Genomic DNA, 26,408 nt, shown 5'->3' with positions numbered 1-26,408 from the left:
GGACCTACGCATTTCAAAAGTTTATCATTACGAATGCCCCTGGTCATGGGCCCAGGCTGAATTGGCTGTGATATCGGCGTATAAGACTCCTAGGGATAAGTTGCAGTGTGTATTTCATTGCGCGACTACCATCATGAATCTCTTCTCCATGGCGTTGGAAAGAGGCATACCTACTGCCGACGATCTGACTCCCGTGCTGGTCTATGTCATAATCAAGGTATGCGATTGAAAAGAGAGTTGTGATTTTAGCAAAAAGAGTGATTGTTAACGTGTGCTTAATTTCAGACTAATCCGCCGTCGTTGTATCGACTGTTCAATATGTAGACAGCTTTTACGGGAATCGATTGGAGGGAGAGGAACAATATTGGTGGACGCAGTTCTGCGCCGCGATCGAGTTAAGACAATGGATTAACAGTTTCTCAAGAGTATCACGATAAATAAGATTAGATTCGATGCTGGTGATAATGTAGAAATGTATCATAATCATAATTTGACGATTTCATAAAGAAGAAGACTAATTATCTTGTGTAAAGCTAGCTGAACAGTTTTATGCTGCCAGTATCAATTAAAATTCTTAAATAGCCTCTTAAATAGTCTAACTGTTAGTTCTTTCGCACGTTATTATGTAACATTAGCAAAGACTGAATCAAATTATACGTAAAGTGTGGCTTTATCTTTATTTGTAACTCTATTGTATAATTTTACAGGACATCGAAAAAAAAAGAAACGTTTAGATATTCTATAATTTATGTACAATACAGAACTTATAGAGAATTGATAACCATTTAGCAGGATAAACTGTGTTGGCGTACTCTTTCTACATGCGCACCTTCCTCAAGAGCCGAGACTCGAACCAGATCCGTGAAAAATATCGCCAATTTCGTAGAGCTTTTGTACAGTTTTACTCTACGAATATCGCGAGAGAAAGAAAGACTTTGGAGATTTTTATCTAAATCGATCGACATAAAGAGAGAGCATAGTAAAGAAGCTATTAGCTTTCGAGAATTTGAACGCATAATATACTTTGTTATAATACTATGAGCGAATTAGTTTACGTCACTCTGTCAAGTTTTAATATCGATATCGGTAGTTTAATAATAATACATTTAAAAGCGCTCAATTTAAAAGTAGGGCAATCCTAATAAACGACTGTAAAAAACATTCAAGGTGGAACGCAATGGACAATCCGGTTGCTCTGACGTGCTAACTTAAATGGCAAAAAGTACTTCTCAGGGGTAATGACATTTGAGTCTCTTTTAATTGGGTTGTGACAGGGCGTTTGAGATAACCTGCTCTTTACCCTGCACAGCTGGTACATCTTTACAAACTTAATTAGCAACTATCGCTTATAGCTACAGGCTTATTAGCCTGTATATTTATTTATTTCAGTATAAAATCATTTTTAAAACGTTCATATTAATTCTGATTGCAGACGGACCTTCGGGAACACTAGCGCCTTCTTCTTTTAACATGAATAACTAAAAATCTATATTTCGGCTAATTACCGAGTTTATAAATATTTAATTAAAATTATCTGGGTGACTCACAAACCTTTTTAATCACACTTCATAACTCTTCATACAAAATACAACACAATTCCGTATAAAAACTTTTATTAATTTATCTATTTCGGCTAAATGCATGGTGTAAAAATAATTAATTAATTACAATTAAACGAATGACTCACAAACCTTTTCAATTGCACTTCAAAAGTCTTCATACGAAATACAAACGATTTCATATGGTAGATTCTTTCCCGGACATTCATTTCCGGTCAAATACATACGAATATAAACAAGGATAGAATAACGCCAATAGCGCTTTGAACATGCATCGGAACGCGGCCTAATTTGATTGGCTCACCCCTAGGTTCGCCATTTTGCCTCACTATCTGAGTCACTCCCCACCCTACAAGTTTCCAGACCTGTATGTAAGACCGTGGTCCACGTTCTCGATGCTGTACCTTTTCGATGGCAGGCATTGCATCTTGCACGGCACCTGCTGACGCGAGTAAACAAACTTGACGATGCGCTTCAAGCCGGTTTGTGCGATTCCTCGTGAAAAACGCGAGCCAGACTTGGTCCTGTCGGTTCTGATCAATCGTCAATTGTAATTCATCGTTTCGGACGTGGAGCGGACGGTTCCTTCCACTCGGGGTGAGGTCGGTGAGGATGAGCGTGCGGCAGTACATCCATCCGAGGAACAAGTACAAACGACCGCCGGATTACAAGCAACTCGCGGTCATGTATCCGGAGTTCCGCGAAATCGCGATAATGGTATTATATTCTCTACAATTTATAAATTGCAATACAATGTAATAATGTATGTAATAAATTACATTTGTAACGCGAAAGAAACTTAATTTAATATAATTGTATTAATATCATATGTTTTATTGGAATGTATATAACATAAATATATTAAATATGTAACGCGTAATGCAAGTATAATATAATAATATGCGTTTCAGATCTAGGAAAGTAAGGGAAAAATCAGTAAAGTATAGACAAATAGATTGTAGAAAATGTTTACGCCAATGTTTACGCATACTTACGTCATGTATTTTCCTCTTTTGTAAGTGTAACGCACTCAAATGAGACGTGAAATGAACAGAATGCTTTTTGCCCATGTTGGTTACCTAGGACTTTGTAGGAAAGGTTAGGATCGACTTCAAAGAGAGGAAAAGCCTGCACGTGCTTACGGAGACACTTTTGAAGCATGATTTTGATCTACATGTGAACATCCCGGCGGATAATCTGAATCCGGCGATTCCCCTGCGCTTGAATTATATTCTGTGGATGGAAGATTTGATGACTCATTCTAAATTGGAGATGGACAAAGTCACGGGCATCGACATCGGTGATTAGAAACTGCTTTTGGAAATGCTTTCCCAAAGTGTCGATAGAACTTCTAAATTTAGAAAATTTAGAAATAGAAAAAGTGAAATTATTGCAATCATATTATGATATTAAAGTAATGAATGTTACAATGTTAATCATAACTGCAACGGTAAAGATAACTTTAATTAAATGATATAATATTATATGATTTGATTCATTCATCTTGTGATGTACATGTATGCTTAATATAACATTTTAGATTGCTATTCGAGATCTCTGAACAATTTTGTTTCAAATAGGAACAGGAGCAGTTTGTATATACGCTCTGTTGCTGGCAAAAATCTACAAATGTCAAGTGATTGGTACCGAAGTGGATGAGAGAAGCATGGAGCACGCCCAGAAATGCGTAAGGAGGAACGAATTGCAAGATTTAATTGAAAGTAGGTCCTATTAAACACTCTTTTTCTTGAAGCGAAATAAAAGCTAAAAGCTGATAGATACCTTTAGAATCAAAACTTAATTCTTCATGTAATGGGATGTTCTGATGTAGTAATTACAGTGAACTCCGATAAAATTTTTAAGGACGTGGTACAGACCGATAGAGTTTACGATTTCTCGATGTGCAATCCGCCGTTTTTCGAGAGCGAGGACAACGGCTTCGAAAAAATCGTGAAGGTTCTGCCACCGAGAAATGCGCCTACCGGAAATGATGGCGAGCTGAAGATCGAGGGTGGCGAAGTGGGCTTTGTGACGAGGATGATCGAAGAGAGTGTTGAAGTGGGAGATCGAATAAAGATCTACAGCACAATGATCGGTAGGAAAGCCGATCTGGTCAGTTTAAGACGATTGCTAAGATCGAAAGATATAAAGAATATGACGTGGACGGAATTCTGCCAAGGGCACACAACACGGTAAATAAACGTATTAAATTAATAAATCATTAATAATTTTTTTAAATACAACATCTATTAACGCAGATTGATATTAGTTTATTAACTACTTAGTTTTATTATATCACTAATTATTTATCACTTTTATGGAGTTTATTAAAGCTGTATAGTATATTTGTCGACAGATGGGGTTTGGCTTGGAGCTTCCTACCGCAAAGTATTGTGAATCTCACTACAGCACCTGTCATCAGAAAACGCGGAAAGTCCATAGTGCAATCGTTGAGAAATTATAAAACTTCGATAACGTTTCCCGTGGAGGATAAATTTTCTTGCGTAGATGATATAATAAGCTTCTTGAGATCAACGGCGGAAGAGTTAAACGTAACGCATCACTTTCCTTATTTCTAACGTTAAGTTTGTGGATTATCGTGACGTTAAGTAATTGAGAGTTAATTTTTAAAAATTTCGCAAACTTAATTTTATTACTGCAACAGGTCAAATTGCAAGATTTACCCGTTCCTGAGGACAGTTTCGACGGCTGGGCGTGTCAAGTAACTGCAAGAGAAAGATCATGGGAGCATACGCGCAGAAAGCGGCGTTTAGCGCAACAGATTGTATTAAAACGAGCGAAAGGTGAAGATGGCGAGTGTATTGAAGCGAATACGTGCGCTGAAGAAACTTTGAAAACTGAGAACGTCACGACGAATCCGCACGAAGAAAATTCTGATAAAGAAATACCTGACAAAGACGTCCCTCTGCTTGTTTGTAAGCTCTGGGTAGAGGCTGAAAGCCTTGATGATTCTCAGGATGTAATTACACAATCTGACGAGATACTCAGGATGTGGATGGTGTTCGAAAATGGGTATGGTGGTTTGGACGCGTTACATTCGCTCCGACAGTACCTGATAAACAAACTGGGAGTGAGGGAGAAGATTCTAGATAATCCATCAAAATTTAAGAGAAAGAAAAAGAAGACAAAAGAGTCGCTGCTCTAGTCGTAATCAGGCAGTAGAAAGGATTTAGCGTATGTACAATAAATAGGTTGCAGAAAATTCTGAAGGTTCTTAATTAGATCGCCGTGTTACATATAAAACAATTTATTCCATGCAACATGTTGAAGAAAATCTGTAAGGATAGTAATGTATGTCTACAGGATAGTATATGTAAACCAAGTTTGTAACGTTCTTTTTATTTTATGATATATGTGAAGTTTTGTAATTTTATTTATATAATTCCCCCCCCCCCCCTATAATGATTATTATTTCTCTCTTTATAATACAATTTATCTGAGTGCAATGCGGTAATTTGTTATTACGATTATTATTGCAATGCGAAAATGAGCCCGTCGAGAGAGACGGCGGGCAGAGGTCGACTATATCGATCGGTTGATTGATTGGTTTTTTTTTCTATCACTGCAGAAAAATTGCTGGTACTTTCTTCAGGCCTGAAAACTCGTAAAATCTACGAGGGCTATAACGGGAATAATCAACATTATTTTCTGCAATAATAAAAAACCTCGCGACACGATTACTATCGGACTATCGGTGTCGCGGTCACTGCTTTTCGGTCGAACCGCGGCGAGAGATTTCGGATCGGGCTACGGATAGATCCGTGGAGCGGGTAAAACAAATTATAATTAATATTAACAGCGGGATAACAATCGATTCTTTTACTTACGGTCCTAAGACTATAATCGCGCAACTTGAAATCAGCTACGACATACAATGACTCGATTAACATTTGGCCATTGCGTCCTTAATTACAAACATGATCGGTTAACAATACCATTCGCTACTTTATACTATTATCATCGTCATTCTCGATACCGCATTAGAGATGCCTAGGATATCTTTATATTAAGCAGGCGTCTGTTAATAAGAAAAAGAATATCCATAAAAATAAGAGGAAGCACTTTCTCGCGAATTGCTGTAATAGAAGATGAAATAAGACGAATTATACTCGTATGGATGAACTGTAAATATCGTAATACTTTCTTATTTTTCTTATCGGTGGCAATTAGGATGGAGTGACGACAATATGCCTGAACGGCACAATATGATAATGTCACAAAAAGGAAAAAAAAAATGAAACATTATTGAGTAAATTCGTATAAATGGGTGCATGCGCTATATTAATGCAGATTAAAGCATGTGTACACACATCTATGTTGCGCACAACATATATATGATGAAATATTCAATATATATTTTAATAAATTGCAAAATTGCAACATGCAAAATCATACTCAAGTCTCGTAAATTCACCTGCTTATGCATGCGTTTTGTGTAATACGACAGCCTTTAATAAGCACTAATACATTCAAGAGTGTGTCGAAAGGGTTGCAAATTCGCTTTACAAAATAATAGAGAAAAGGAATTAATTTCGAGAGTCTGATACGAATTTAGTCAAGTTTGAACGTTACTTAATTTGATGAAATTAACAACCAGCACCGTCGATGTATTTGTATCACCGGCATTTTGCATGGTAAACAATTTAAACCTTAAAAAATTGCGTGGTCGCGTGCGTGCAAGTGAAGAAATGGTATTGCTTTTTTTGATTTCACGCAATGGCGAAAAGGGAACAATCTCTTTTATCTTAATTAACTTGAAGATATAATCTTCACTTCAAATTGCTCTCTTTAAGCAACATGGCACCTGTGTCTTTATATACATTTGATATAAATGTGCATCTTGCATGCAAATTCAACCTCGACGGATACATTCCTCCCTTTACCTTCACAAACACACTACCAACGACGGTAATCTTGTGTCTCGTCTCTTTTTTTGAGTCTCGTATCTTAATTGCGTTTAAATGGTATAACAAAAACGGTGCAAGTATCAAGTATATATATATATCGTACACAACGATCCTCGCGCGAAATCGTCATTTTTCACGACGAAGGACTAGGGCTTAGAAAAAAGAAAGGAAAGACTACTAATGTTCGTCGTCGGCGAACGAAAGACTCAGCTCTTCGTCGCCACGCCCGACTCTAAGGCGCCAATTTTGCTAGCTTCCAAGTCTTTTGTTGTCTTCTGCTCGACCTTCTCGACTTTTTCCGTTGCTTTTTTTATTTCTTTATCGTTCTTCTTGGAATCCTTTTCGGTGATTGCCAGAACGGCTTCGCCGTCATCCGGCGACTGTTCCTTTTGCCGCTTTTCGATCTCTGCCTTGAAGTTATCGATATCCTGCTGGCTAATTTGCACGAAGAGTATGCCATTGATAACGTTGAGCATGTCCAGCACAGAGCCCATGCTAGGCGGCTGCACCTGAATCGGTGGCAGGCTTACGCCTGACTTGCCCGTGTAAATCTCATTCATTTTCTTTTGTAGCACGACCGCCTGCTGGGTCAGGTGGCGTAAGCAATCGCTACTCTCCTTCGTTTTCTCGTGTTCCTCGCCCAGCTGCTGCTTATAAATCGCGTAGGTCTCCTTCTCGTTGTTCAGCGCCGCTCGAAAGTCACCCATGCATGACTGCGTGCGTGCTACTAAGTGATACGATACCGCAACCTTCAACGAATGAGGACCGTGATAACGTAGATTCAAGGCTAACGCGTGTTCCAGGAAACGCAACGACAACTCGTACTCGCCGACCGCGTGCAGAATCAGCGAGATGTTACTCTGCAAAAATCAAATATGATATTATTATTGTAATTCAAATGTTAACTTTTTGGGAAATTTATGATGCATTAAAAAATACATAAAACTATTTTATAATTATATTATAAAAAAAATTATATATATATACAAAATATAAAAATAACCCGTACTTTGTAACTTTGTAATTTTTATACGAGGAATTTCTGATTAGACTTACGTCGAGTAAAGCCACTTCCGGGTGATCTTCACCGCAGACTAATAATGCTAGATAACGTGCTCTGTACAGTAATCTTAATGATACGGATACTTGCCCGTTGGCAAAAGAATATAAGGCGAGATGTATCTGCAAACAAAAAACAATACATTATTCATTATTACACTGTAAAGAATATTACATAATTTATATTGTCCTTTGTATATTTTCTGTATATATCAGTAATATAATTCACACAGTGTATAGGTCTATGATGCGTAGAATTTTTTTTTTTACTTTGCACTGTTATCATTTTAACAACTCTTATTTATTTTAGGAGGATTGTGATATAACTTACATATTCTGTTATGGTGTATGGATGATCAATACCATTAACCCTCTCCGACATGAGCACAGCCTTCTGCTGAGTGGCGAGTGCCTCCGCATGGTCACCCATTATGTAGTTCAATCTTGCTAACATTCTTAGACACTGGGCAATTTCGGGATGCATAGCACCATAGACATTATTCAGAAGATTCAGCGCTTCGCTGATTAGTTCATATCCGTCCTTTAAATATCCTTGTTGGATCTTGCTTTGGCCGGTGGTGTAAAAGTTATATGCGTCGCTAGCCTAAAGAAGTTAAGTTGAAATTACTTGGCTTTTTATTGTCACACGCAATTTTACCTTAAACGAAAATTATTCGTTAGATTTTTATAAATTTAAGAATTTTTTAAATTCCTTAAATATTAATTTGAGTAAAAAATGTACTCTTTTAAGATTTAAAATTTATAGTTTTCCTTAATTTAATGAATTATTGCTTCACAAATTTACTTTTAAATTTTTGATTAGCTATCAGTTAATTAATCTTGTTTGTATGCATTTAAGATCGACTACTTACTCTAGGATTGATATGTTTGACGACGGGGAAGATGTTCAATATGTCTTCTTCGAAGAACGTCGCACGGTTCTTGTTTTCGAAGTTGTATTCGCGTAGTAGTATCTGAATACCGGTCTTGACGCAGAAGCCGCGCAACAGTGAAATTTTTTGTAAATGGAAGTGTTCTATCGTGGCTTCCACAGATTCCGGGCTTGGTGTTTCCCAGTCGTAATAAGCCTTTAAGTCACCCTTAATTTGCTGCCATAACGATTTAGGCGTCAACGATGCCCACTCTACTTCCGACTGCAGTGGCCCGTTGTTCCTCCCCTTGCGTTTATTGCGGCGTTTGGCAGTTTTGCTCTGAAGCTGAAATAAAAAATTGTTTAAATTTAGCTACTGAAATTTAATTACACGAAGTATAATCTTCTTAGTAACTATTTGTTGTTCTTCACTGTTTTTATTATTGACTTGCAATTAACAAAATCTCAATCCTCTTAATCGTTACTTAACTTGACCGTTAATTAATTAATTAATAATTATGCATGAATTATAAATGTGCTACAATTAATCGTACCTCTTCTAGATTTTGTTGCGGGTGTATAATCTGTGCCGATGACAGCAAGCAATTCAGAAAGTGGCTGACGGCCGCGGATAGACTCATCAGTTCCGTACCCTATAAAATGACACATTTACACAATTGTCTCTTGCATATTTATTAAACATGCCGTAATTTTATCTTGCACATCTAAATATTGTACCTGCATGTAAGAGGTAAAAATGTGTTTGGCCGATCGGAGGATCAGCTCAGATACAGCAATGCGGTTGAGATACTGCAACTGTGGTACCGCTGCTAACATAGCCGCCAATTTACCGAGATAGCGAATATTAATGCCTCTACCATGGAGAGCCTCCACTAACGTGCTACCGTCCATCGCGGCCGCTGTATGATCCAGACACTCTCGAATCTGGAACAAAGATTTTTTTGAGAAAAAAAAATACAATTGTACAATTATAAGTACATTCAGAAACAATCCACATTTTGCATCTAACTGCAGAAATACTAAAAACTTGTGCTGCTAAATTTTACGACAAACTTACAAATGTCGGCAGTTGCACAGTGAGCAAGAAGTCCGCGGCGTCCTTCACCAACTGCTTCTGCTTCTTCAGATCGGGACCATTAGGATCTGGATGCTTGACGCCGGGCGAGAACACGTCCGGATTGAATCTCACGTCGAACTCGGCTTCTCGCAGACTACCCACCGCCGTCGCCGCTCTTCGTACTATCTCTCTCGTGCTTTCCTCCACTATCGCCCAGAAATAAACCTTGTTACAAAACTAGTTCTCTCTCGGCCTTATAACAATATATTTCTTTATAATTTATTCTGTTCAATTCTTTCTTCTTTTTTCCTAACAATTTTCCTCTCTCAATGTTAATAAAATCCTGATAATTCTAATAAATTCTGATAATTGGTAAAATTTTGAAGGCTATTTCTTCACATATATGATCCTATATAGTCAATGGATGCATGAAAAGATAACACGCACGTTCTTGTTTCTCACCGCCTGTGATTGAATCAGTGATGCTCTCAACAATCTTCTTAGCCTCATCAGCCTCTATTAGAGATTGAGCGCAGTCTTCCTTGTTACTGTCCACTGTTACAATAGCAGTCGAATCTTCCTTTTTGTCCTCCTTCTTATCTTCCTAAAATTATTGGTCTGTATTATCTTGTACACATACTATCTCAAGTTATTCGCATTTGAGGAATAAATGTAATAAAATATGAAATATAATATAGAAAAATATCTGTTTACATGTACCTTTACAGTCGTCTCTTTTTCCTTTTGAGATCTTCTAACTGATGTAAGCTGTTGAAGATGAACGGCCGCGTGCTTGATAAATTGAACGTACCTGGCCTCGACAAACGAGTCTATGAGTTCCTGCCGCAGACAGGCCAGTCTGTGCTTGTGTTCCACTGGGAAACCTAAAGCTCGTGCTTCTTTGCTCAGTTCCACACCTTCAACTGAACGAGAAGAATGTTTTCCAAATGAATAAAACAGCTTCTTTTTCACATTATAGTAGAATTAGTACTATTCGACTCACGTTTCAGAAAATTTACATCGGGTGGGAAGGTCCTCAACAAATCGAGCACATAATGCCGCGAATCGTTACCAATGATACCCTTGCATTCCACACTGCTACAAAGTTCGATTTCCTCGCCTGCGTCGTTGATCACTTTATGAGGAAGAATTTTCAACTGCTGCCCAGCTTTGTTTAACTGAACGCGAGTATCAAAAATATTTGAGTAATAAGACACATTAGATGATACTAAGATAATTATAATGACAGTAAAACCATTAACTCTTTTCCTTAGTAAAAAAACTAATTAAACTGAAGAAAATTTATTGAAGAAATTAAACGAAAGAAAAATGTAAAAGTAAGATTAATTGAAACTAAAAAACTGTAATAACTGATTAATCAATTCCTTTAGCTTTTACATTGTAAAAGAAAAACCATTAATTTACTATTTTTATCTCTTTTTCAATATTTTTCTCAATAATTTTATTATTGTTATGCAGATTTTAGTTATGTATTTTGTTTATTTACCAATTCAAGATACTTTGGATGCGTGAGAACCGTCTTCCCGAAGTCGATCGATCCATAGACTACCGATTGTTCTTGCTCGCGTTCCAGTATACCTGGTATGATAGATTGCGCGGTGACGCGGTAGCCTCTAGAAAATTCACATAGAACAGATTATTAATTAAGAAACACACTAATAAAAAACCCCAGGAAACACACCTATAATCGATGACGACAGTGCCGAGAGTATAGAGACCGGGCAAGTCCACAGCCGCATATACTCGGACACCTTGCAGATCATTGCGAGGCGCAACAAAGGCCGCAGCGTCACCGCCCAACTCCTTATAATGATCGCGCACGTCGAAGCCGAGCGAGAAGAAGATGTTGTTCCAGATGAACATCTGCATTTTAGCTTCCTCGCCAGGATTGATCGCCATCACGTTGCCATCGATAACCGCCACCGCTCCGCGAGTCGCGGCCGCCACGAAGTCACTGTGGACCTAAACAATGCAAAAATAATTAATTATTAGAAATTATTTAAGAACTCATTATTAAAACTATTAAAAAGTGACACTTATTTTCACTATTATATAATATTATTTCAATTTTAAAATTATTATCGTACATTTATAAAAATAATTAAAAAAAGAATGATTTTCCACGAAAAAATAAAAGATAAAGAACACAATTTTCTCTGTACTACTAGTTTGGAGACATTGTATTGTATATTATTATATCAAGAAAAAGGGTTAACGGCAAACCTTAAAAATGGCACGCTCTCGTAGCAATCTTTCGGGAAGATTTTTACGCGGTAATTCCCTCGTAGTTTGCAGTTCCTCGTTCCAATCGCGTGTTTGTCCCGGGATGTGTTCCTCGTATCCCAACTTAGAGGAAAAGGCTAAGAAGAAGATTAATTAAATTAAATTTCTGTAACAATTTTCGCAAGCGGTATTAATCCATTAGCACTTTCGAGTGATTAAAGCCAAATGTAACACAGGTAAATAAAGTAGACTTCGGTTAGAGAAGTTTCTCTACTACTTCCAGAACTTACTGTCTTCCGCGCGAATTGCATCAATGGTGTGTTCGATTTGCGGTGCGCTCCAGGCATACAGCTGATAAGGTGTGGCCACTCGTTCGAAGGGATGCCTCTGCGTCCTGCGCCGTTGCATAGAAGCAAATCCTCGTTTAAAGGTTGGACTGAGCTGATTCAACAGCTCGATCAAACTGTGACATAAATGGCTAGGTGTAGCTGGTTTAGGATTAAACACTTCTTTGGTTGACTGGTTGACAAAGAAACCTCTGGCGCACGCGGTCAAATAATATTGCTTGTCCTCCAATGTGACCACGTGTAAGTATATCAGATCGCCGTGAAGTTTTCTGTGGCCAGGTGGTGGATTCCATCCTGACGTTGTTAGGACCTAGGGAAAATACAAAAGAAATTTAGAAACCTTTTGTTTTTTCTTTCTTGGTAAAGGTAAAATCTAATTTTAAATTTTTTAAAAAATAAAAAAAATACTTAATCATCTTTGAGCAATTTTTCTTCGAAGCGATTAATTTTCATTATTTCGAATAAAATTAGGATAAATATACATAATCTTTACGTTTTTTAAATAAATTTATCTAAGCTGTATTCTTTAGATTTATGAAAAGATTTTCTAATATCTACTTTCCGAAATAGAAAATTTGCATCCAAACTAAAGAACTTTTCAAGAGTTTGATCTTTCTTAGACTTTTAGAGAAGGTTAGAAAAAATATCAATAATACAGTATTTTCATCATGTCAATTCAATATGTAACATATCTTTTCTTATTTTATTCTTTTCCAACTCCTACAATTAAATTATCAAATGACTTCAAAAATTATTTACCTTGAGACACGGCGGGCACTTTTGCTCCTTCGCTTGTGGTTGGAGAGGCAACAGGGGCCTATCCCTACAACCGGGTATAATGTAATCGGGTGGCGTGCAATCGACCGAATCCGCCCGGGTCTTCTTCTTCTCTAGGATATCACCGTTCGTGACAACATTGAGAAACGACAGGCTGCTGCACTCGACGCCGTTGTAAGCGTCCGCGGGATCCACAGACTTCAGCAGATCGCGTACGTGTCGCACATGTATGCGCGCCTCCCGCATCGTGTACGGCTCCTCCACCACTTTGATGATCGAGCCATCCTTCAGACCCTCGATATTCTTCAGTTCGGCGAAATTGTCCAACGTGTTGCCATCCAGCTGCAGTGAAAAGCACGTGCGGTGACACGTGTCTTCGCGGTCCATAAGTAACTGATGAATTTCCTGCAAAGAAAAGACATCAGTAAAGAGTAGAGATATTAGTTTAGGCGTTGATTTCATCGAAATACTTTACAGAAATCTTGCCATAAACTTAACATAAACATGACATAATATAATAAATATGACACAAAGCAATGAACACAAAGTTTTAATAAACAAAAAAGGATATGCCATTAAAAAGAAAAAGTTAGAAAGTAAAATTAAGTTTAAAGTGTTGATAAAGACATTTCATTAAGTAACCTAATAATATAATTAATTGAAACAGTATGTTTTTAGGCAGTGTACACATGACACTTTTATTATTCGAAAGATGAACGGTTACCTGTACGAGCTCCATACTGGACACCTGAATGTCAAAGGGTTCAGAACCGGGACTGACAATCTTGACAGTGAAGCCCATGTCCTGAATGAAAACAACTTCTTGCTCATTCGAGGCATCCTTCTCCTTGTCAGTGCCGTCCTTCTCGTTCTTATCACTGTTTTTATTGTCTTCATTCTTCTCCTTTTCACCTTCCTTCGTCGCTTCAACTTCCCCCTTTTCCACAACGTTCTCCGTGGCCGTGCTTGTGCTTCCATTTTCATTTGCCTCCTTGCTCACTTCTACGAATAATCCATCATATGTAAGGAATGGTCCCACGAATTATCTCATAGACTTTTTAGTATTATATAATTAAGAGATGTATTTTATGTAAAAAATAAATACTAAAAAGAGATCCTATACTTTTAATAAATCAACTAAAGAAAAAAGGGCTTAATGCCATAACAGAGTATTCATCTTTAATAATATTTCTGTGTGAATTTTTTCCAAATCAATAAAGACCGACAAATAATCAACAATTGCGGTTTATTGGTTTGGAATAAGTATATAAAAAATCATATGGAAATATTAAGAACACGAATGACTCTGAGAGAGTCCGTTTTTTCTTTCAATTATTTTATCAAAATTTTTCCATTAAATTTATTGGTGTATGTAATTGCTTAGATTTTTACGGTTTTAGGAGTTATTAATACACAAATAATCAAAAGTAACTAAACTTAAATTCATCTAAACTTTCAAATTTCTTTGAAAATAAGTTTTATTTACAGAATAACTTGGGAAGATTTGACATTATATCCGGATCTCTATTTAATACATTTCATTATACGAATTCAGATTAGACGAAACAGTCCTAAGTGACGAGATAAATAAAAAAAATTAATTGAATCAGAAGAGAAGAAATCACAGAATACAATGACTTGCTCTCGCCCTGACACTGAAAGGAACACGACGCATTTACAAGATATAAATATATCTTCGAGTCAAAGTAGTTTCACGTTGTCAGGCGCACTTTCTGATGCACTCTCAGACGCACTCCCTCACCACTCGCATTCACCGGTGCGCTTATAAATAAGCGGCAAAGTAAATAGTACGCACCGTACTATTTATATTGGGGCACGTGTTTGCAATACGCATCGGCTTCGGAGTGCCAGCAACAATCTATGTCAAGAGAATGCCTCTTGAATCGTTAGCAGCAATAATAATTACGTTATCTTTTGTCATAACAACATTTAGTCTTGTCGATTTAGTGTTTCTCATTCCCTGGAATCTCTATTTAATTTAATCTCTTATTATATTATTTGTTAAAATCTAACAGTACCAATTCTTATTAAACTAATATCTATTAATATAAATCATTTTATACGTGGGGTTTTTATCTTATCTCTTTCTTATTGCATCCTTCTCTTTCTTTCTTAATCGCTTTAATCGTTGTTATTAAAACGAACAAAATCATTAATTATATTAGTTTCTATAAAATTAAATTCATATAGATGCATCTTTTTCAGTCAAAAACGCTAATATACATTCTTATTATAATTAATAACAAGAAGTTTTGTTTTTATAATGGTCGAATCGGATGCTTGGCATTCCGATTTTAACAGTTCGTAAAAATGTTTAACCGCGCAATTAACACATAGTTTTATACAAATGATCGCAATTTTCCACCATCAAGGACGCCATGTCACGTTTCGTAAGTATCGTCGACTTCGAGTAATCGTCAACGACAGCAGTCGAGTCGTGGCTACTGATAAGAGACCTGTCCCACAATTCAAGTGCCGAGAATCACATAAACCATGAGTTTAGAAAAAGTCGACAAGACAAAAACAAATTCTATAATTTAAGTAAATAATCCGTATATATTAAATTTTTTTCTCTTAAGTGATTCTTTACGCATGAGGATACTTGAATCACGAGGTAAATTGAATTAAGTAAGAGATGTTACAATCATATCTTCTATGTAATAAATGAAAACTCATCCTTGACAATTAGATAACGGAATTTTACGGTTTGAGACACTTCGTACACAACTCTTCCTTCTCATTCCTTTTATTAGCGCTTATCGCCTACTTTGCTGTCTTATCACCGTGTTATCGTGTACGGTTCCATCGTCGTTCTGTGTAGAAGCATTGTACTCCTGTTACAACGCGGTACGTTAACGTGATGCAGAGATAAGACATTTTATCATAAAATGCGTGATAAATGGTGGGAAGGATCTATGTGGAGAAGGACCACGAAGATTACAACGAATATTATCGATAAGTATATTTAGAAATAACATAATGATAGTAAAATATCGTAAAAACGTGTTATATTTGAACTTGATATTTTTAATGAATGCTTAAAAGATGCCATTTAAAAATCTTTATCTTAAATATATAGCGTTATAGAGAATAAAAAAGAATAAGAAAAAAAATTAGCTTCAGTCGAACGGTTCAACTAAAAACTAATATTTAAAGTTATTGAATTTCGAAGAACTCACGAATTGTTGCATACGTTTTATAACTTAATTATTTCGGTTATTATACGGATATCTATTATTAGCTGTCTAAGTTTCGAAATAAAATCCACTAAAAAGAGGCTGCACTTAAGCGGCTAAACAGATGATAACAATATTCACGACTCACTCGTAATAAGAGGCAGATAAATAGAATGTATGCGGTGACGTTATTAGGACATCGCTGCTAATAATTATCGCGAACGAACGATCGATATTATTCATCCATCTGCCTCTCAAGCGGAGCGTGTTGATAAATACTATCGCATCAGTCTCATTCATACGGCAATGCGAAATTCGCGCGTGGCTTTAAAATATCATTCATAAAACCCTCTCACAACCAGATGACCATCAATACTCGCGAATTGCCGCGTGCTTTTCTTCTCGCCGTTTAATTTAATTCACCGGCGCGATCCCAATGACGGAATCGTGATGCGGTATCGTCGTCAGTTGACCCTGGTGAGAAAATGATCGATTAGTCACGTTTTTCAATATAATTCTATATGTATTTTCATACAGTCTTCCCATTCAATCTCCTAATAACTTTCTTTTGAATTTCTTAAGCACACCATGTATCGAAAATCATCAAATACTTTTTCATGAGAGAACTTGAAATACAATTTGGAAACGTAAAAAATATAACTCGCGAACAGATTTATATTACCATAATAAAAAAAGGGGTTAAAAAATTTAATGTTACAGATATCCGATATTAAAGATGTAAAGATTTATATTATAAATTAAGAAATAAAATAAATTTTTTAAATAGGTAATAAAAGATTTATTTAATTTAAGGAGCAAATTTTAAATTATGCCTATTTTTGCGAAGATCAATCCCAAAGAATACAAATATCTAGAAGTAATCTGTAAGACCTCGCAATTTTGCAGACGTCTACTCAAACAAACAGAATCTATGTCAAGAAATTGAAAAGGCGGACGTGAATATATAAACTTGAAGATAGATATATGGGGTAGATGGCTATACCATTTACTGCTAAATATAGAGTCCAAGCGACGGGTTTACTGTACGGGAGTTATGCGAGTTCACGATGCGCCGGAGACACGTGAGGAGGATCGATTTAAACACGCAAGCTCAAAGGTGAAAGTACGAGCGTCAGCGTTAGCTGCAATTGCGCCAGTTAGTAGCCCGAAGCCCGACTCGATTATCATCGAGGGATGTTTGTCTGACGTGCAGAACTCGGGCGGCACAATATAACAGCCGGCGCCGATAACCCCGGCTATCGATACCGGTACCCTCGGCGACTCCGCATGGGCATTGTTCCCTTGATACACGTGCACAAGAGACGGATCGTTAACACGAGACTCTCTTCCCTCCTAGCTTCTAATTAAACCTGCAAATACACGAGCGGTTACACATGGCTCTCACGCCGCGTCTGGTCAAGTTTCTGGGTTTTCTGATGCAACTCTTAGAATTGTTAGAGTAGTTAAACGTTCGTACAAACTGACGTCTCGCCACGGACTAAAAATATTGTTACTTGACGCTTAGAACAATTCCTTTTTCTAATCCGAGGACAATTGTTTTTTGATAATTTTATGAATTTCAAATTTTTTCAAGCACACACGTGCTATTCATCCGTTCCACGTCCGAGAAGGAAAAGTGTGTCCTGAAAAGTATTCGTCGGTGAGTTACATCCTTCAAACCCTCCCATCAATCAACGCTGATCTTTGAAAGAGGAACACGTGTTCCATTGCTTCTCTCCCTATACTTTTTCCACTTGTGTCGGTTGAGCAAAGAGAGCAAACCCTAACAAAACAATTGAGAAAATTATTTTATCTCTCACAAAATCGAAAAGAAGATTATCCAAATGGCAAATTCAAAGGCAAATCAACCCCAGAAGATTATCTAAAATAGGCGTCTGGATAATTTCATTATGATTGTACATCAATAGTCGCCGCATTGTCGCCGTCTCAAAGATAAATCTTGCAAATCATTCGAAATATATTTCTGGTCTTGAAAATGTCAACATTCGTTCTAATCACGAATACATTGCATCATATATTGACGTCATTCTGAGCATCGGTGTTGCATCACCCCCGGTCGTTTATTTTATGTTATAATATATTATACTATGTATAGTATAGTATAGTATAGTATATTGATTATGTATGGAAATTCGTCGTACATATCGCTAAAATCGATACATTAATATATATCCGATCTCAATCCAGCGTTCACAATCATATCGTGCATTGTGCAACATGCATCCTAATCCTAAATATTACGTCATGCTGTTCGTTTCGCTTTAAAATTCGAGACTTGTAAGTAACGGTACCCGCGGAGGCCCGGCGTTCACGCAGAATCGATACTTCCGATCGATGTTTTCGTCCCGAGCACAGCTGGAGATGTATTACGTAAATGCGATTACGTTTGCGGCGCGTGTGTCCTCGTTATCGTCGTGAGTGACGATCTACAGACGGATCATATTGGCATCCCTTTAGAACCGAATCGAGATGCTCGCTTGGAGAATTCGTCATGGATCGGCCGAGCCTCGTGAGTTCTCATTCCGAGTTGCTACCGAGTTTTGGGGAATCCCGACAAGTCGCATCTTTATCCGAACTGCCGAAATTCCCGACACGTGCTCGAAGCGTCCTTCGCCAGTGTTTTGGAGTTTGGCAGGTAAACGCCGCCCACACAGAGCATAACATCCAACAGATATTTAATGGATATCTAGATAGGAATAGATATCTAGGGCGGTTTTTCAAATTTCTCAATTGCGACTTTGTCGCATGAGAAAGGCAGAACCTTGCACTGTAATCTCGTGTAGTTCCGTTCGCAAGTATATCGGCAAGTTCTCGGGTATCTGAGTACCCCGCGAGAAGCGGCTCGATCTAAATAGCCGTATTCATAGTCCTTCCTTGAGGATAAGGATTCCTTGTTCCTTATTCTACATTTCATAAACCTTCCTTGACCGATCAAGGAACCTTAAGATTTATGAAACATAGAATGAGAAACAAGGAATCCTTATCCTTAAGAAAGGACTATGAATACGGCTATTAGAGACCACAAGTTCCTCGCTCTCGGTAACTTCCCAGACAGATAGCACCATGTCCAAAATCGGGACATAAGACATCTTTTTAGACATTACATCATAAGATGTCTTAATTTTAGTTCTAACTGCACGATACATGCTGTCCCTAAAGTTCAATTTCATTTTGTATGTATGATAAACTGCAGTATTTTTATATCAAGCAAATATTATCGTCAGGTGACAGCTCTATGTGCCCAAATTTTTAATTTCTTTTCGTTTTTTATACAAAATCGATTGTCGTACTCTAGATTTTTGTGCGTACTTTAATTGTGTAAAAGAATTTTGCAATTCTGTAAAGTCAATTCAAAGATATCTTCTAATAAAAAGATGTCGGTAATTCTTAAAATCAAGACATAAGACGTCTCAAAAAGATGTCTTTAAGATATCTTCCGTCCCGATTTTAGACATGCTTGGTGTCTCGGTTTTTCCGAATACCTCCGCGACTCTCCATGACTCTCTCGAGAAAGGTCTCGATGCGACTCGACCGTCCGGAAGAATCGCTCTTATCTTTGAGAGCGAGTTTGGCGGCGATTGGCGATTCCCAGTATTTCCACAGGTACGAAGGACGGACCGTCTCGGCGTGACGCAGCTGTGACGTGGTAAAGAGGAAAGGGAAGAAATGCGGATACAATTCACTCAACATTCAGCTCGAGAAGAAGATGCTTTGCTTTCGCCGGCCGGAAGAGAGGTCGGTAAGAAAATTCGTCCATTGGCGCCGCGGCGCGTCTTCTGCTAGGCCTCCCCCCTCCGCCGGCGTCCCTCCTCGCTATACCGCGGCTCACATGACCCCGTGTGCCGAGATTCGCGCAATTCGTAGAGTTACATAACGCGCCTCGCGCTCTATCTCGCTCCCTCTCTATCTCTCTCCTCGCTCGATCGAGGCCGGCTTGCCTCGCGCTCGATGATCTGAACGACGAAGCAAAACGGTTCCGACGAGCCGCGTGAGCCGCCGTCCTCGTCGGGAATTACGAGACGAGGACGGTGTTGTCCCCGTCGAGGGATTACATAACGCTTGCGGCTCGCGGATCGTCGGAGCGCGGCGGATTAACCTTAAAGAAACGGAGCGCGGCACCCTCGTGGGTGGGCGCGCGAGCATCGGTACTGACCGGTCACCTTCGTGGCATCGTGCACCTGATCGCCGTTCAGCAGGGGTATCTTCGCGCTGCCAGTCTCCCGCTCGGACGTGTCGATCTGTGCGCCGACTGCCATTTCCGCGACTAGGCCACTCGGATCGGACTACGAAGAACGAAGAGGAAAACGGGAACGATAAAGACGACGATGACGACGTCAGGGTGTACCGTGACGACGCGGTTTTCTATTTCCTCCGGCTGCCTTTCTCCGCTCGCGCGAGGCACGCTCTCTCTCCGTCCGTTCGTCCTTTACTCGCTCTCCTCGTTGCGATTTACGGTCACGCGCACGCACACCCTTTTGAATCGTTCGTCCGGGACGGAGAGCGACGACGACGTCCGACTTTTCAACGGGGCGGCACACTACTCCGGCACACTGCACAGTATATGCTGTGACTCCGGCGCGCGCGAATCCCACGGCTTGCACGTGCGTTTCGAACGGGGTACAGCCTGCGGCGCGGCCCGCGATTGGTCCCTCGCGGCGGCACGCGATTAGTCCGTGCGCCCCTGGTGCTTTTTTTGCGTGCGCTAATAAATAATAAAGTCCCTAGAAACGCATCCCGCTCCGCTTAGCTCCGGTTCACTTGATCGGCAATTAAAGTGGGAGCACACACTTCTGCATAACGCATAATGCGTAAGCATAAGAAAATTGATTGGTTCATGCACATGTGCATAAGGAAATAGACCAATCAGTTTTCTTATGCTTACGTATTATGCGTTGTGCAGAAGTGTGTGCTCCCCGCTTAGGGCCCGGACACACACTTCTGCACAACGCATAATGCGTAAGCATAAGAAAATTGATTGGTCCATACACATGTGCATAAGGAAATAGACCAATCAGTTTTCTTATGCTTACGTATTATGCGTTGTGCAGAAGTGTGTGCTCCCCGCTTTATGAAAATAGACCAATCAATTTCCTTAAGCCGTAAGCAATTGATCAATCACAGTGGAATATGAGGAGAATACTCGACTGATTGGTCAATTTCTTAAGGCTATTGGTCAATGTGCCGAAGTAACGATATTAACCCTCGGAGAACACACAGGGTCAATTTGACCCTTTTTTTGCCAGAAAAATTTTTAGCCAGAAATATTAAAAATAAAAAAATAATTTTTTTTGTAAATTATGTTTTTTTTCCAAAAGAACACTGGGTCAATACCTACACACACTTTGATCGTCTACCATTTTAAATTGACGAGTGCGATCAACTTGAAAAAATTTTTAGATGTACTTGGAACATTGTTAAATCAATTGATATAAATAAAAAGTGCCGTTGGAATTATTTACATATTTAAAAAACTTAAAAAAAATTTTTTTAAGTTTAAACAATTTTTTTTAAATATGTAAGTAATTTCAACGGCATTTTTTATTTATATCAATTGATTTAACAATGTTCCAAGTACATCTGGAAATTTTTTCAAGCTGATCGCACTCGTCAATTTAAAATGATGAACGATCAAAGTGAATGTATTAGGGTCATCAGATTGACCCAGAGTGTTCTCCGTGAATGAAAAAATAGGTACGTGTAGTGTTCTCCGAGGGTTAATTGCTGTAGAAGCGATTAAATCCGGTCCAATCGAAAACGCTATTTGACTTTAAATTGTAATTAACTTTCGGTGATTAATAGAAAACCATCAAACAATATCTTATTTTTTTATATAAATAAAATTATTAATTTCTTGTATTCTTTAATTTGTAAAACAAGATTAGAAATATTAAAATGTATATTTATTATTGACTACGTTTACCCGGCGGCTTGTCATCCGGTTGAATAACACTCCGTGTTATTCGATTCAAAAAATTTTTTTATTATAATGATCATTTAGATATGAGTCTTTTTTGATACTTAATTAAAACTACAACTTTTTAAATATATAAATATCAAAAATTGATTCAAATGTTTAGAGTATTAAAATAGGTTCATAAATGATCGTTGTAATCAAAAGAAGAAAAATTTTAAATCGGATAGTATACAGTATATTATTAAACCGGATTATAAGCAGCCGTGTAAACGTAGTCAATAATTATATTCGAATTGTGCATAATCTGCATTTGATCGAAATGGATATAAATGGTGCGTTTGTAATAATTCACTAGATTGCACGCGTGCTAAAAACGACGAGTCGCATCGCGCGCATTGGTTACAATTTTCAAGCAGCTTTTCAAGAAATCGAAAATCACTTTCTACGCTATCGAGTCTTGAAAATCGATCTGCAGGTCTCTACATCCCTGGCGGCTCCTAACCTAACGGTGCGCGCGGTGCGAGATATTTGTCGGCAGAGTTGTTTGTATACATGAAAATAAGTAACGTTGCGTTTCCAGGAAGATCGGCGCGGCACGGAGGAAAAATTTCTAAAACGACCTCGACTTGAAAGGACTGCCCGACGAGACCGCGAGTAAGGAGTAAGGTTAGACGCCGCAAGGATGTCAGCAGAGGAACAGCCGGAGTTTCGATTGGGACCGGATCCTAATGTCACTTATCCTATTCGGGTCCAGTACTGCGGGAACTGTTCGCTACCCATCGAGGTAAGTCGCTACTTTCGATATCGATGCGAAGAAAGTGCACTCGATGACGAAAATAGACGAGTCATCATTGACAATCGTTAAAATGAAATTAATTATAACTGAAAATTAATTATAGCATATCGCATCTTAGAGAAAGAAAACAAAATAATAAACGTTTTGCACTAATTTTTTCATCTCTTCCAATGGGATAACGTGAATTAAGGTCCAATTGTTGATTTGCAGTACTGCGAATACTACCCGGAATATGACAAGTGCAAGCAGTGGCTGGAGAGAAATCTGCCTACCGAATTTGAGAAAATGAAATTAGGTAATTATGGAGAATTTTGATCACCGGAGACAGTTGGACAGTCGGAGGTTTTAACTGAAAGACTATGTTCTAATCCAGCTACAGAGGATGGCTCCACCGAAGTCAGCACAGGGGAGGATGAGAAGAAGCGGCAGAAGCGAGGCGGTAAGGGTATGCTGAAAACCAAGAAGAAAGAGGATATACCACGGTTGGTGACCATCTCTAGAGCACCTAGAGGAAAGAAGAAATCTGTCACAGTTGTAACTGGCCTTAGCACTTTTGGTAACACATCAAATCGACCCTTTAAACGGATTGCAAAACAAATAATTTCAATGTTGAAAAATATATATTCTTTACAGACATCGACTTAAAGGTAGCAGCGAAATTTTTCGGCAGCAAGTTTGCCTGTGGATCCAGCGTGACTGGCGATGATGAGATTGTCATACAGGGAGACGTCAAGGATGACTTATTCGAGGTGATACCTGAGAAATGGCCACAAGTAAGTTACAGTTTTAAAAGGAGGAAAAAAAGAATAAAAGCCATCAAACGCAAAAGTTTCTTAATGGAAAATTCTGCTCTTTTTCAGATTGACGAGGACTCTATAGACGATCTTGGAGATCAAAAGAGATAATAAGGCTATCCACTATTACGCACGCACAATAATTTAATTATACACTATTTCCAGTCGTGTTTATTATAAATAAAATGTACATACGCAAAATATATTTAAATAAGTTATTTTTTAAGATCTAAAATTAGGTCTCTTGTTCTGCGTCCTGCTCATCTCCCCGCACATTTGCGACGATTTGAAGCACGGTCTTCACTTCTTCCTCCGACAGCCGTTCCTCGCTCTCTTCAACCATCTGTATATAAACATTTCAAAATAGATCTATAGTCCATTGAAATATTCAGAGACTCAAATCTCCTTTCCACCGCTTCCTAATTAGGATATTTATTAGGAAAGAAGGAACCGTACCAATTGTATCTCGACTGATGTAGTGGGGCAGAGGTTGAGAAGAGTAAGCTTCTCGGCCTTGGTCAATTTAATGGGTTCCATCGCTTTTAGGAACTCGCGGATTTTCTCTGGATTCTGCTTCTTGCACGGCGTGTCTTCCAGATACTTAATCGTCTGATAAGTAATGGTTGCGAGCTGATTCATCTGCTTCTTATAAGACTTCGTGTTTTGCAAAATATTCAGAACTTCGTAATTGCTCAGAAGGGTGTTCCAATTTCCTTTTATGCTGAAAGATTGACGGCGGTAAAAGCTAACGATTATCGCGAGCGAAACGAGATCTAACGAACTTGATAACTTACACTTTCATGTTGTGTCCTCTTGAACTGAAAGAGGTTTTATAATGACGATTCCAAGTAGTTGCGACTTAATAAGATGCTCTCTTTTTTAATGTGCAACCGATTAGTGATTAGTTATGGTACCCCTTTAACCTTTTCAAATTTCGAGGTTAGGACGCCCAGTAATTAACACCTTTTTTTAAATATCCAAAGTGCGCTGATTCTTCACTTACGATAGTTCCACGATTATTAATCCACGAATTCAAGATAATCGTCGTCTTTCTTTGGACGCATGATTCGCGCGGTGTTCCTCACGTTTCTGATATGCTCTCGGGCTCTCCGGCTCTGTTTACAAGTTACAACTGTATACACAAATCACAAATTCACAAATCAAGTGGTGCGATTTCGAGCCCGCTGCCCGAGCACATCGGTGTTTTTCCCCCTCCCCCTACGCACACCGAGACGCTTCGTCTATTCGTGTGGAGTACTGGAGCTGTCTGCTCGTGCCTCGTCTGCTGTCGTCACACGGATAGAGACGGAGCGCTCTGTGTACGTAAGTGGAGGGGAAAAAATGCTGGGAGTCGATTGTGTATCTTGAAACGAGGTGAAAATTACAAAAGTGAACAGATTTTACTAGATTTCCACAAATGAAATCGTAGATACGCTAGTAAATTTCCTCACTTTTGTAATTTTCACCTTTCACATTTCAAGATATGTATGTATGTACATACACAATCGACTCCCTGGTGTGCTCGGGCAGTCGGGCTCGAAATCGCACTACGCGTTTAAAGCCTTGTGTACATACACGATACTAGAAATCAGTCCAAGTTTCGGTTTAAGCCAATCAACTTGCAGCTCTTACAGAAAAGCAGCAGTTTCATTGGCTTAAACCGAAACTCGGACCGATTTCTAGTATCGTGTACACAAGGCTTTAAAGCCCGGTGTCCACGATGCAAGAACTGTGTCCAAGTTTCGGTTTAAGCCAATGAAACCGCTACTTTTCTGTAAGAGTTGCAAGTTGATTGGCTTAAGCCCGGTGTCCACAATGCAAGAACTGTGTCCAAGTTTCGATTTAAGCCAATAAACTTGCAGCTCTTACAGAAAAGTAGCAGTTTCATTGGCTTAAACCGAAACTTGGACACAGTTCTTGCATCGTGGACACCGGGCTTTGAACCGAAACTTGGACACAGTTCTTGCATCGTGGACACCGGGCATTAAACCGAAACTTGGACACAGTTCTTGCATCGTGGACACCGGGCTTTACATCCGTTTGCACTTGTTCGCTGTTCCGCGTCAAGTGCAGCGGTTCTTCACAGCGGATGTATTATATATTATATGTATTGTATGTATGTATGTACATACATCTTCAATTATGGCTGCGTTCGCTTTAGGCGCTTTCGTGCTGAAAGCGTCAGTCTATCTTTATTGCTCATTACATGTTGAAAAAAGATGCATCATGCTTTCAGCACGAAAGCGTCCAAAGCGAACGCAGCATATATATGTGTGTGTGATGTTACATACTCATCTAAAGGCCCGGTGTCCACGATGCAAGAACTGTGTCCAAGTTTTGGTTTAAGCCAATGAAACCGCTACTTTTCTGTAAGAGTTGCAAGTTGATTGGCTTAAGCCCGGTGTCCACGATGCTAGAACTGTGTCCAAGTTTCGGTTTAAGCCAATCATCTTGCAGCTCTTACAGAAAAGTAGCAGTTTCATTGGCTTAAACCAAAACTTGGACCCAGTTCTTGCATCGTGGACACCGGGCTTTAAACCGAAACTTGGACACAGTTCTTGCATCGTGGACACCGGGCTTTACGTCCATGTTCGCAAGAACTCTCTGCACATTTCATATTTGGCCTAGTTTACACCGGACCGTTTGATACGCGTACCAAGTACTATATTCGTATCAAATCCGTATCAAATCTCGGGTTATCCCGGTGTAAACCGAGATTTGATACGAATTTGATACGGATATGGTACTTGGTACGCGTATCAAACGGTCGGTGTAAACTAGGCCAAATCTCTCCGCCTAATTATACACATATATATATATATA

At 38.7% G+C, this 26,408-nt stretch overlaps 4 protein-coding genes and 1 long non-coding RNA gene across 8 annotated transcripts; 3 read left to right on the top strand and 2 right to left on the bottom strand.

Annotated features, from left to right (window-relative positions):
• The first annotated feature begins 6 nt into the window (after positions 1-6).
• On the top strand, positions 7-1,570 carry LOC139818520 (uncharacterized). Of its 2 annotated transcripts, none has more exons than XR_011733437.1 (3): positions 7-217; positions 286-1,312; positions 1,433-1,570. It is a non-coding gene; the product is annotated as an uncharacterized lncRNA (long non-coding RNA). The 2 variants fall into 2 exon arrangements; XR_011733436.1 differs by having other exon boundaries at positions 286-1,086; positions 1,168-1,569.
• A 392-nt stretch (positions 1,571-1,962) lies between these two features.
• LOC139818517 (U6 small nuclear RNA (adenine-(43)-N(6))-methyltransferase) lies at positions 1,963-4,939 on the top strand. Its single transcript, XM_071787249.1, has 6 exons — positions 1,963-2,276; positions 2,643-2,859; positions 3,140-3,280; positions 3,391-3,751; positions 3,916-4,111; positions 4,225-4,939. The coding sequence occupies exons 1-6, from the start codon at positions 2,172-2,174 to the stop codon at positions 4,723-4,725; spliced, it is 1,521 nt and encodes a 506-aa protein (XP_071643350.1). The 5' UTR covers positions 1,963-2,171; the 3' UTR covers positions 4,726-4,939.
• Clu (clustered mitochondria protein homolog) lies at positions 4,938-20,657 on the bottom strand. Of its 2 annotated transcripts, none has more exons than XM_071787248.1 (17): positions 20,235-20,657; positions 13,588-13,865; positions 12,846-13,268; positions 12,030-12,396; positions 11,740-11,876; positions 11,198-11,478; positions 11,003-11,129; positions 10,499-10,673; positions 10,216-10,418; positions 9,958-10,099; positions 9,496-9,701; positions 9,156-9,362; positions 8,972-9,070; positions 8,419-8,763; positions 7,878-8,150; positions 7,544-7,669; positions 4,938-7,347 (listed from the first exon to the last, which is right to left on the bottom strand). In XM_071787248.1, the coding sequence occupies exons 1-17, from the start codon at positions 20,335-20,337 to the stop codon at positions 6,694-6,696; spliced, it is 4,146 nt and encodes a 1,381-aa protein (XP_071643349.1). In that variant the 5' UTR covers positions 20,338-20,657; the 3' UTR covers positions 4,938-6,693. The 2 variants fall into 2 exon arrangements, with proteins under 2 accessions (XP_071643349.1, XP_071643348.1); XM_071787247.1 differs by having other exon boundaries at positions 9,943-10,099; positions 20,235-20,656.
• Positions 20,658-22,350: 1,693 nt separating this feature from the next.
• Denr (density-regulated protein) lies at positions 22,351-23,790 on the top strand. 2 transcript variants are annotated; one of them, XM_071787250.1, is made up of 6 exons: positions 22,351-22,503; positions 22,576-22,779; positions 23,002-23,086; positions 23,165-23,347; positions 23,425-23,564; positions 23,652-23,790. In XM_071787250.1, the coding sequence occupies exons 2-6, from the start codon at positions 22,678-22,680 to the stop codon at positions 23,694-23,696; spliced, it is 555 nt and encodes a 184-aa protein (XP_071643351.1). In that variant the 5' UTR covers positions 22,351-22,503; positions 22,576-22,677; the 3' UTR covers positions 23,697-23,790. The 2 variants fall into 2 exon arrangements, with proteins under 2 accessions (XP_071643351.1, XP_071643352.1); XM_071787251.1 differs by lacking the exon at positions 22,351-22,503 and having other exon boundaries at positions 22,510-22,779.
• Positions 23,741-24,974, bottom strand: Crcp (CGRP receptor component). The gene is made up of 4 exons (XM_071787253.1): positions 24,589-24,974; positions 24,380-24,508; positions 24,042-24,306; positions 23,741-23,928 (listed from the first exon to the last, which is right to left on the bottom strand). Exons 2-4 carry the CDS (start codon positions 24,385-24,387, stop codon positions 23,821-23,823), a joined length of 381 nt encoding a protein of 126 aa, XP_071643354.1. The 5' UTR covers positions 24,388-24,508; positions 24,589-24,974; the 3' UTR covers positions 23,741-23,820.
• Positions 24,975-26,408: the final 1,434 nt, after the last annotated feature.

This window comes from Temnothorax longispinosus, chromosome 9 (genome assembly GCF_030848805.1).
Source record: "Temnothorax longispinosus isolate EJ_2023e chromosome 9, Tlon_JGU_v1, whole genome shotgun sequence".
NCBI lineage: Eukaryota > Metazoa > Arthropoda > Insecta > Hymenoptera > Formicidae > Temnothorax > Temnothorax longispinosus.
Note: the sequence above shows the minus strand (reverse complement) of the source record. Positions and strands in the feature narration are given on the sequence as shown.

Coding starts and splice junctions, on each gene's coding strand:
- LOC139818517 (XM_071787249.1), top strand. CDS start 2,172: ATGAGCGTGCGGCAGTACATCCATCCGAGGAACAAGTACAAACGACCG. Junction 3,281..3,390: donor ATTGCAAGATTTAATTGAAA/GTAGGTCCTATT, acceptor GTTCTGATGTAG/TAATTACAGTGAACTCCGAT. Junction 3,752..3,915: donor TGCCAAGGGCACACAACACG/GTAAATAAACGT, acceptor ATTTGTCGACAG/ATGGGGTTTGGCTTGGAGCT.
- Clu (XM_071787247.1), bottom strand. CDS start 20,337: ATGGCAGTCGGCGCACAGATCGACACGTCCGAGCGGGAGACTGGCAGC. Junction 11,130..11,197: donor ACTGTCGTCATCGATTATAG/GTGTGTTTCCTG, acceptor TGAATTTTCTAG/AGGCTACCGCGTCACCGCGC. Junction 9,702..9,942: donor AGGCGGTGAGAAACAAGAAC/GTGCGTGTTATC, acceptor TCTGGGCGATAG/TGGAGGAAAGCACGAGAGAG.
- Denr (XM_071787250.1), top strand. CDS start 22,678: ATGTCAGCAGAGGAACAGCCGGAGTTTCGATTGGGACCGGATCCTAAT. Junction 23,087..23,164: donor ATTTGAGAAAATGAAATTAG/GTAATTATGGAG, acceptor GTTCTAATCCAG/CTACAGAGGATGGCTCCACC. Junction 23,565..23,651: donor TACCTGAGAAATGGCCACAA/GTAAGTTACAGT, acceptor GCTCTTTTTCAG/ATTGACGAGGACTCTATAGA.
- Crcp (XM_071787253.1), bottom strand. Junction 23,929..24,041: donor CATCAGTCGAGATACAATTG/GTACGGTTCCTT, acceptor GTTTATATACAG/ATGGTTGAAGAGAGCGAGGA.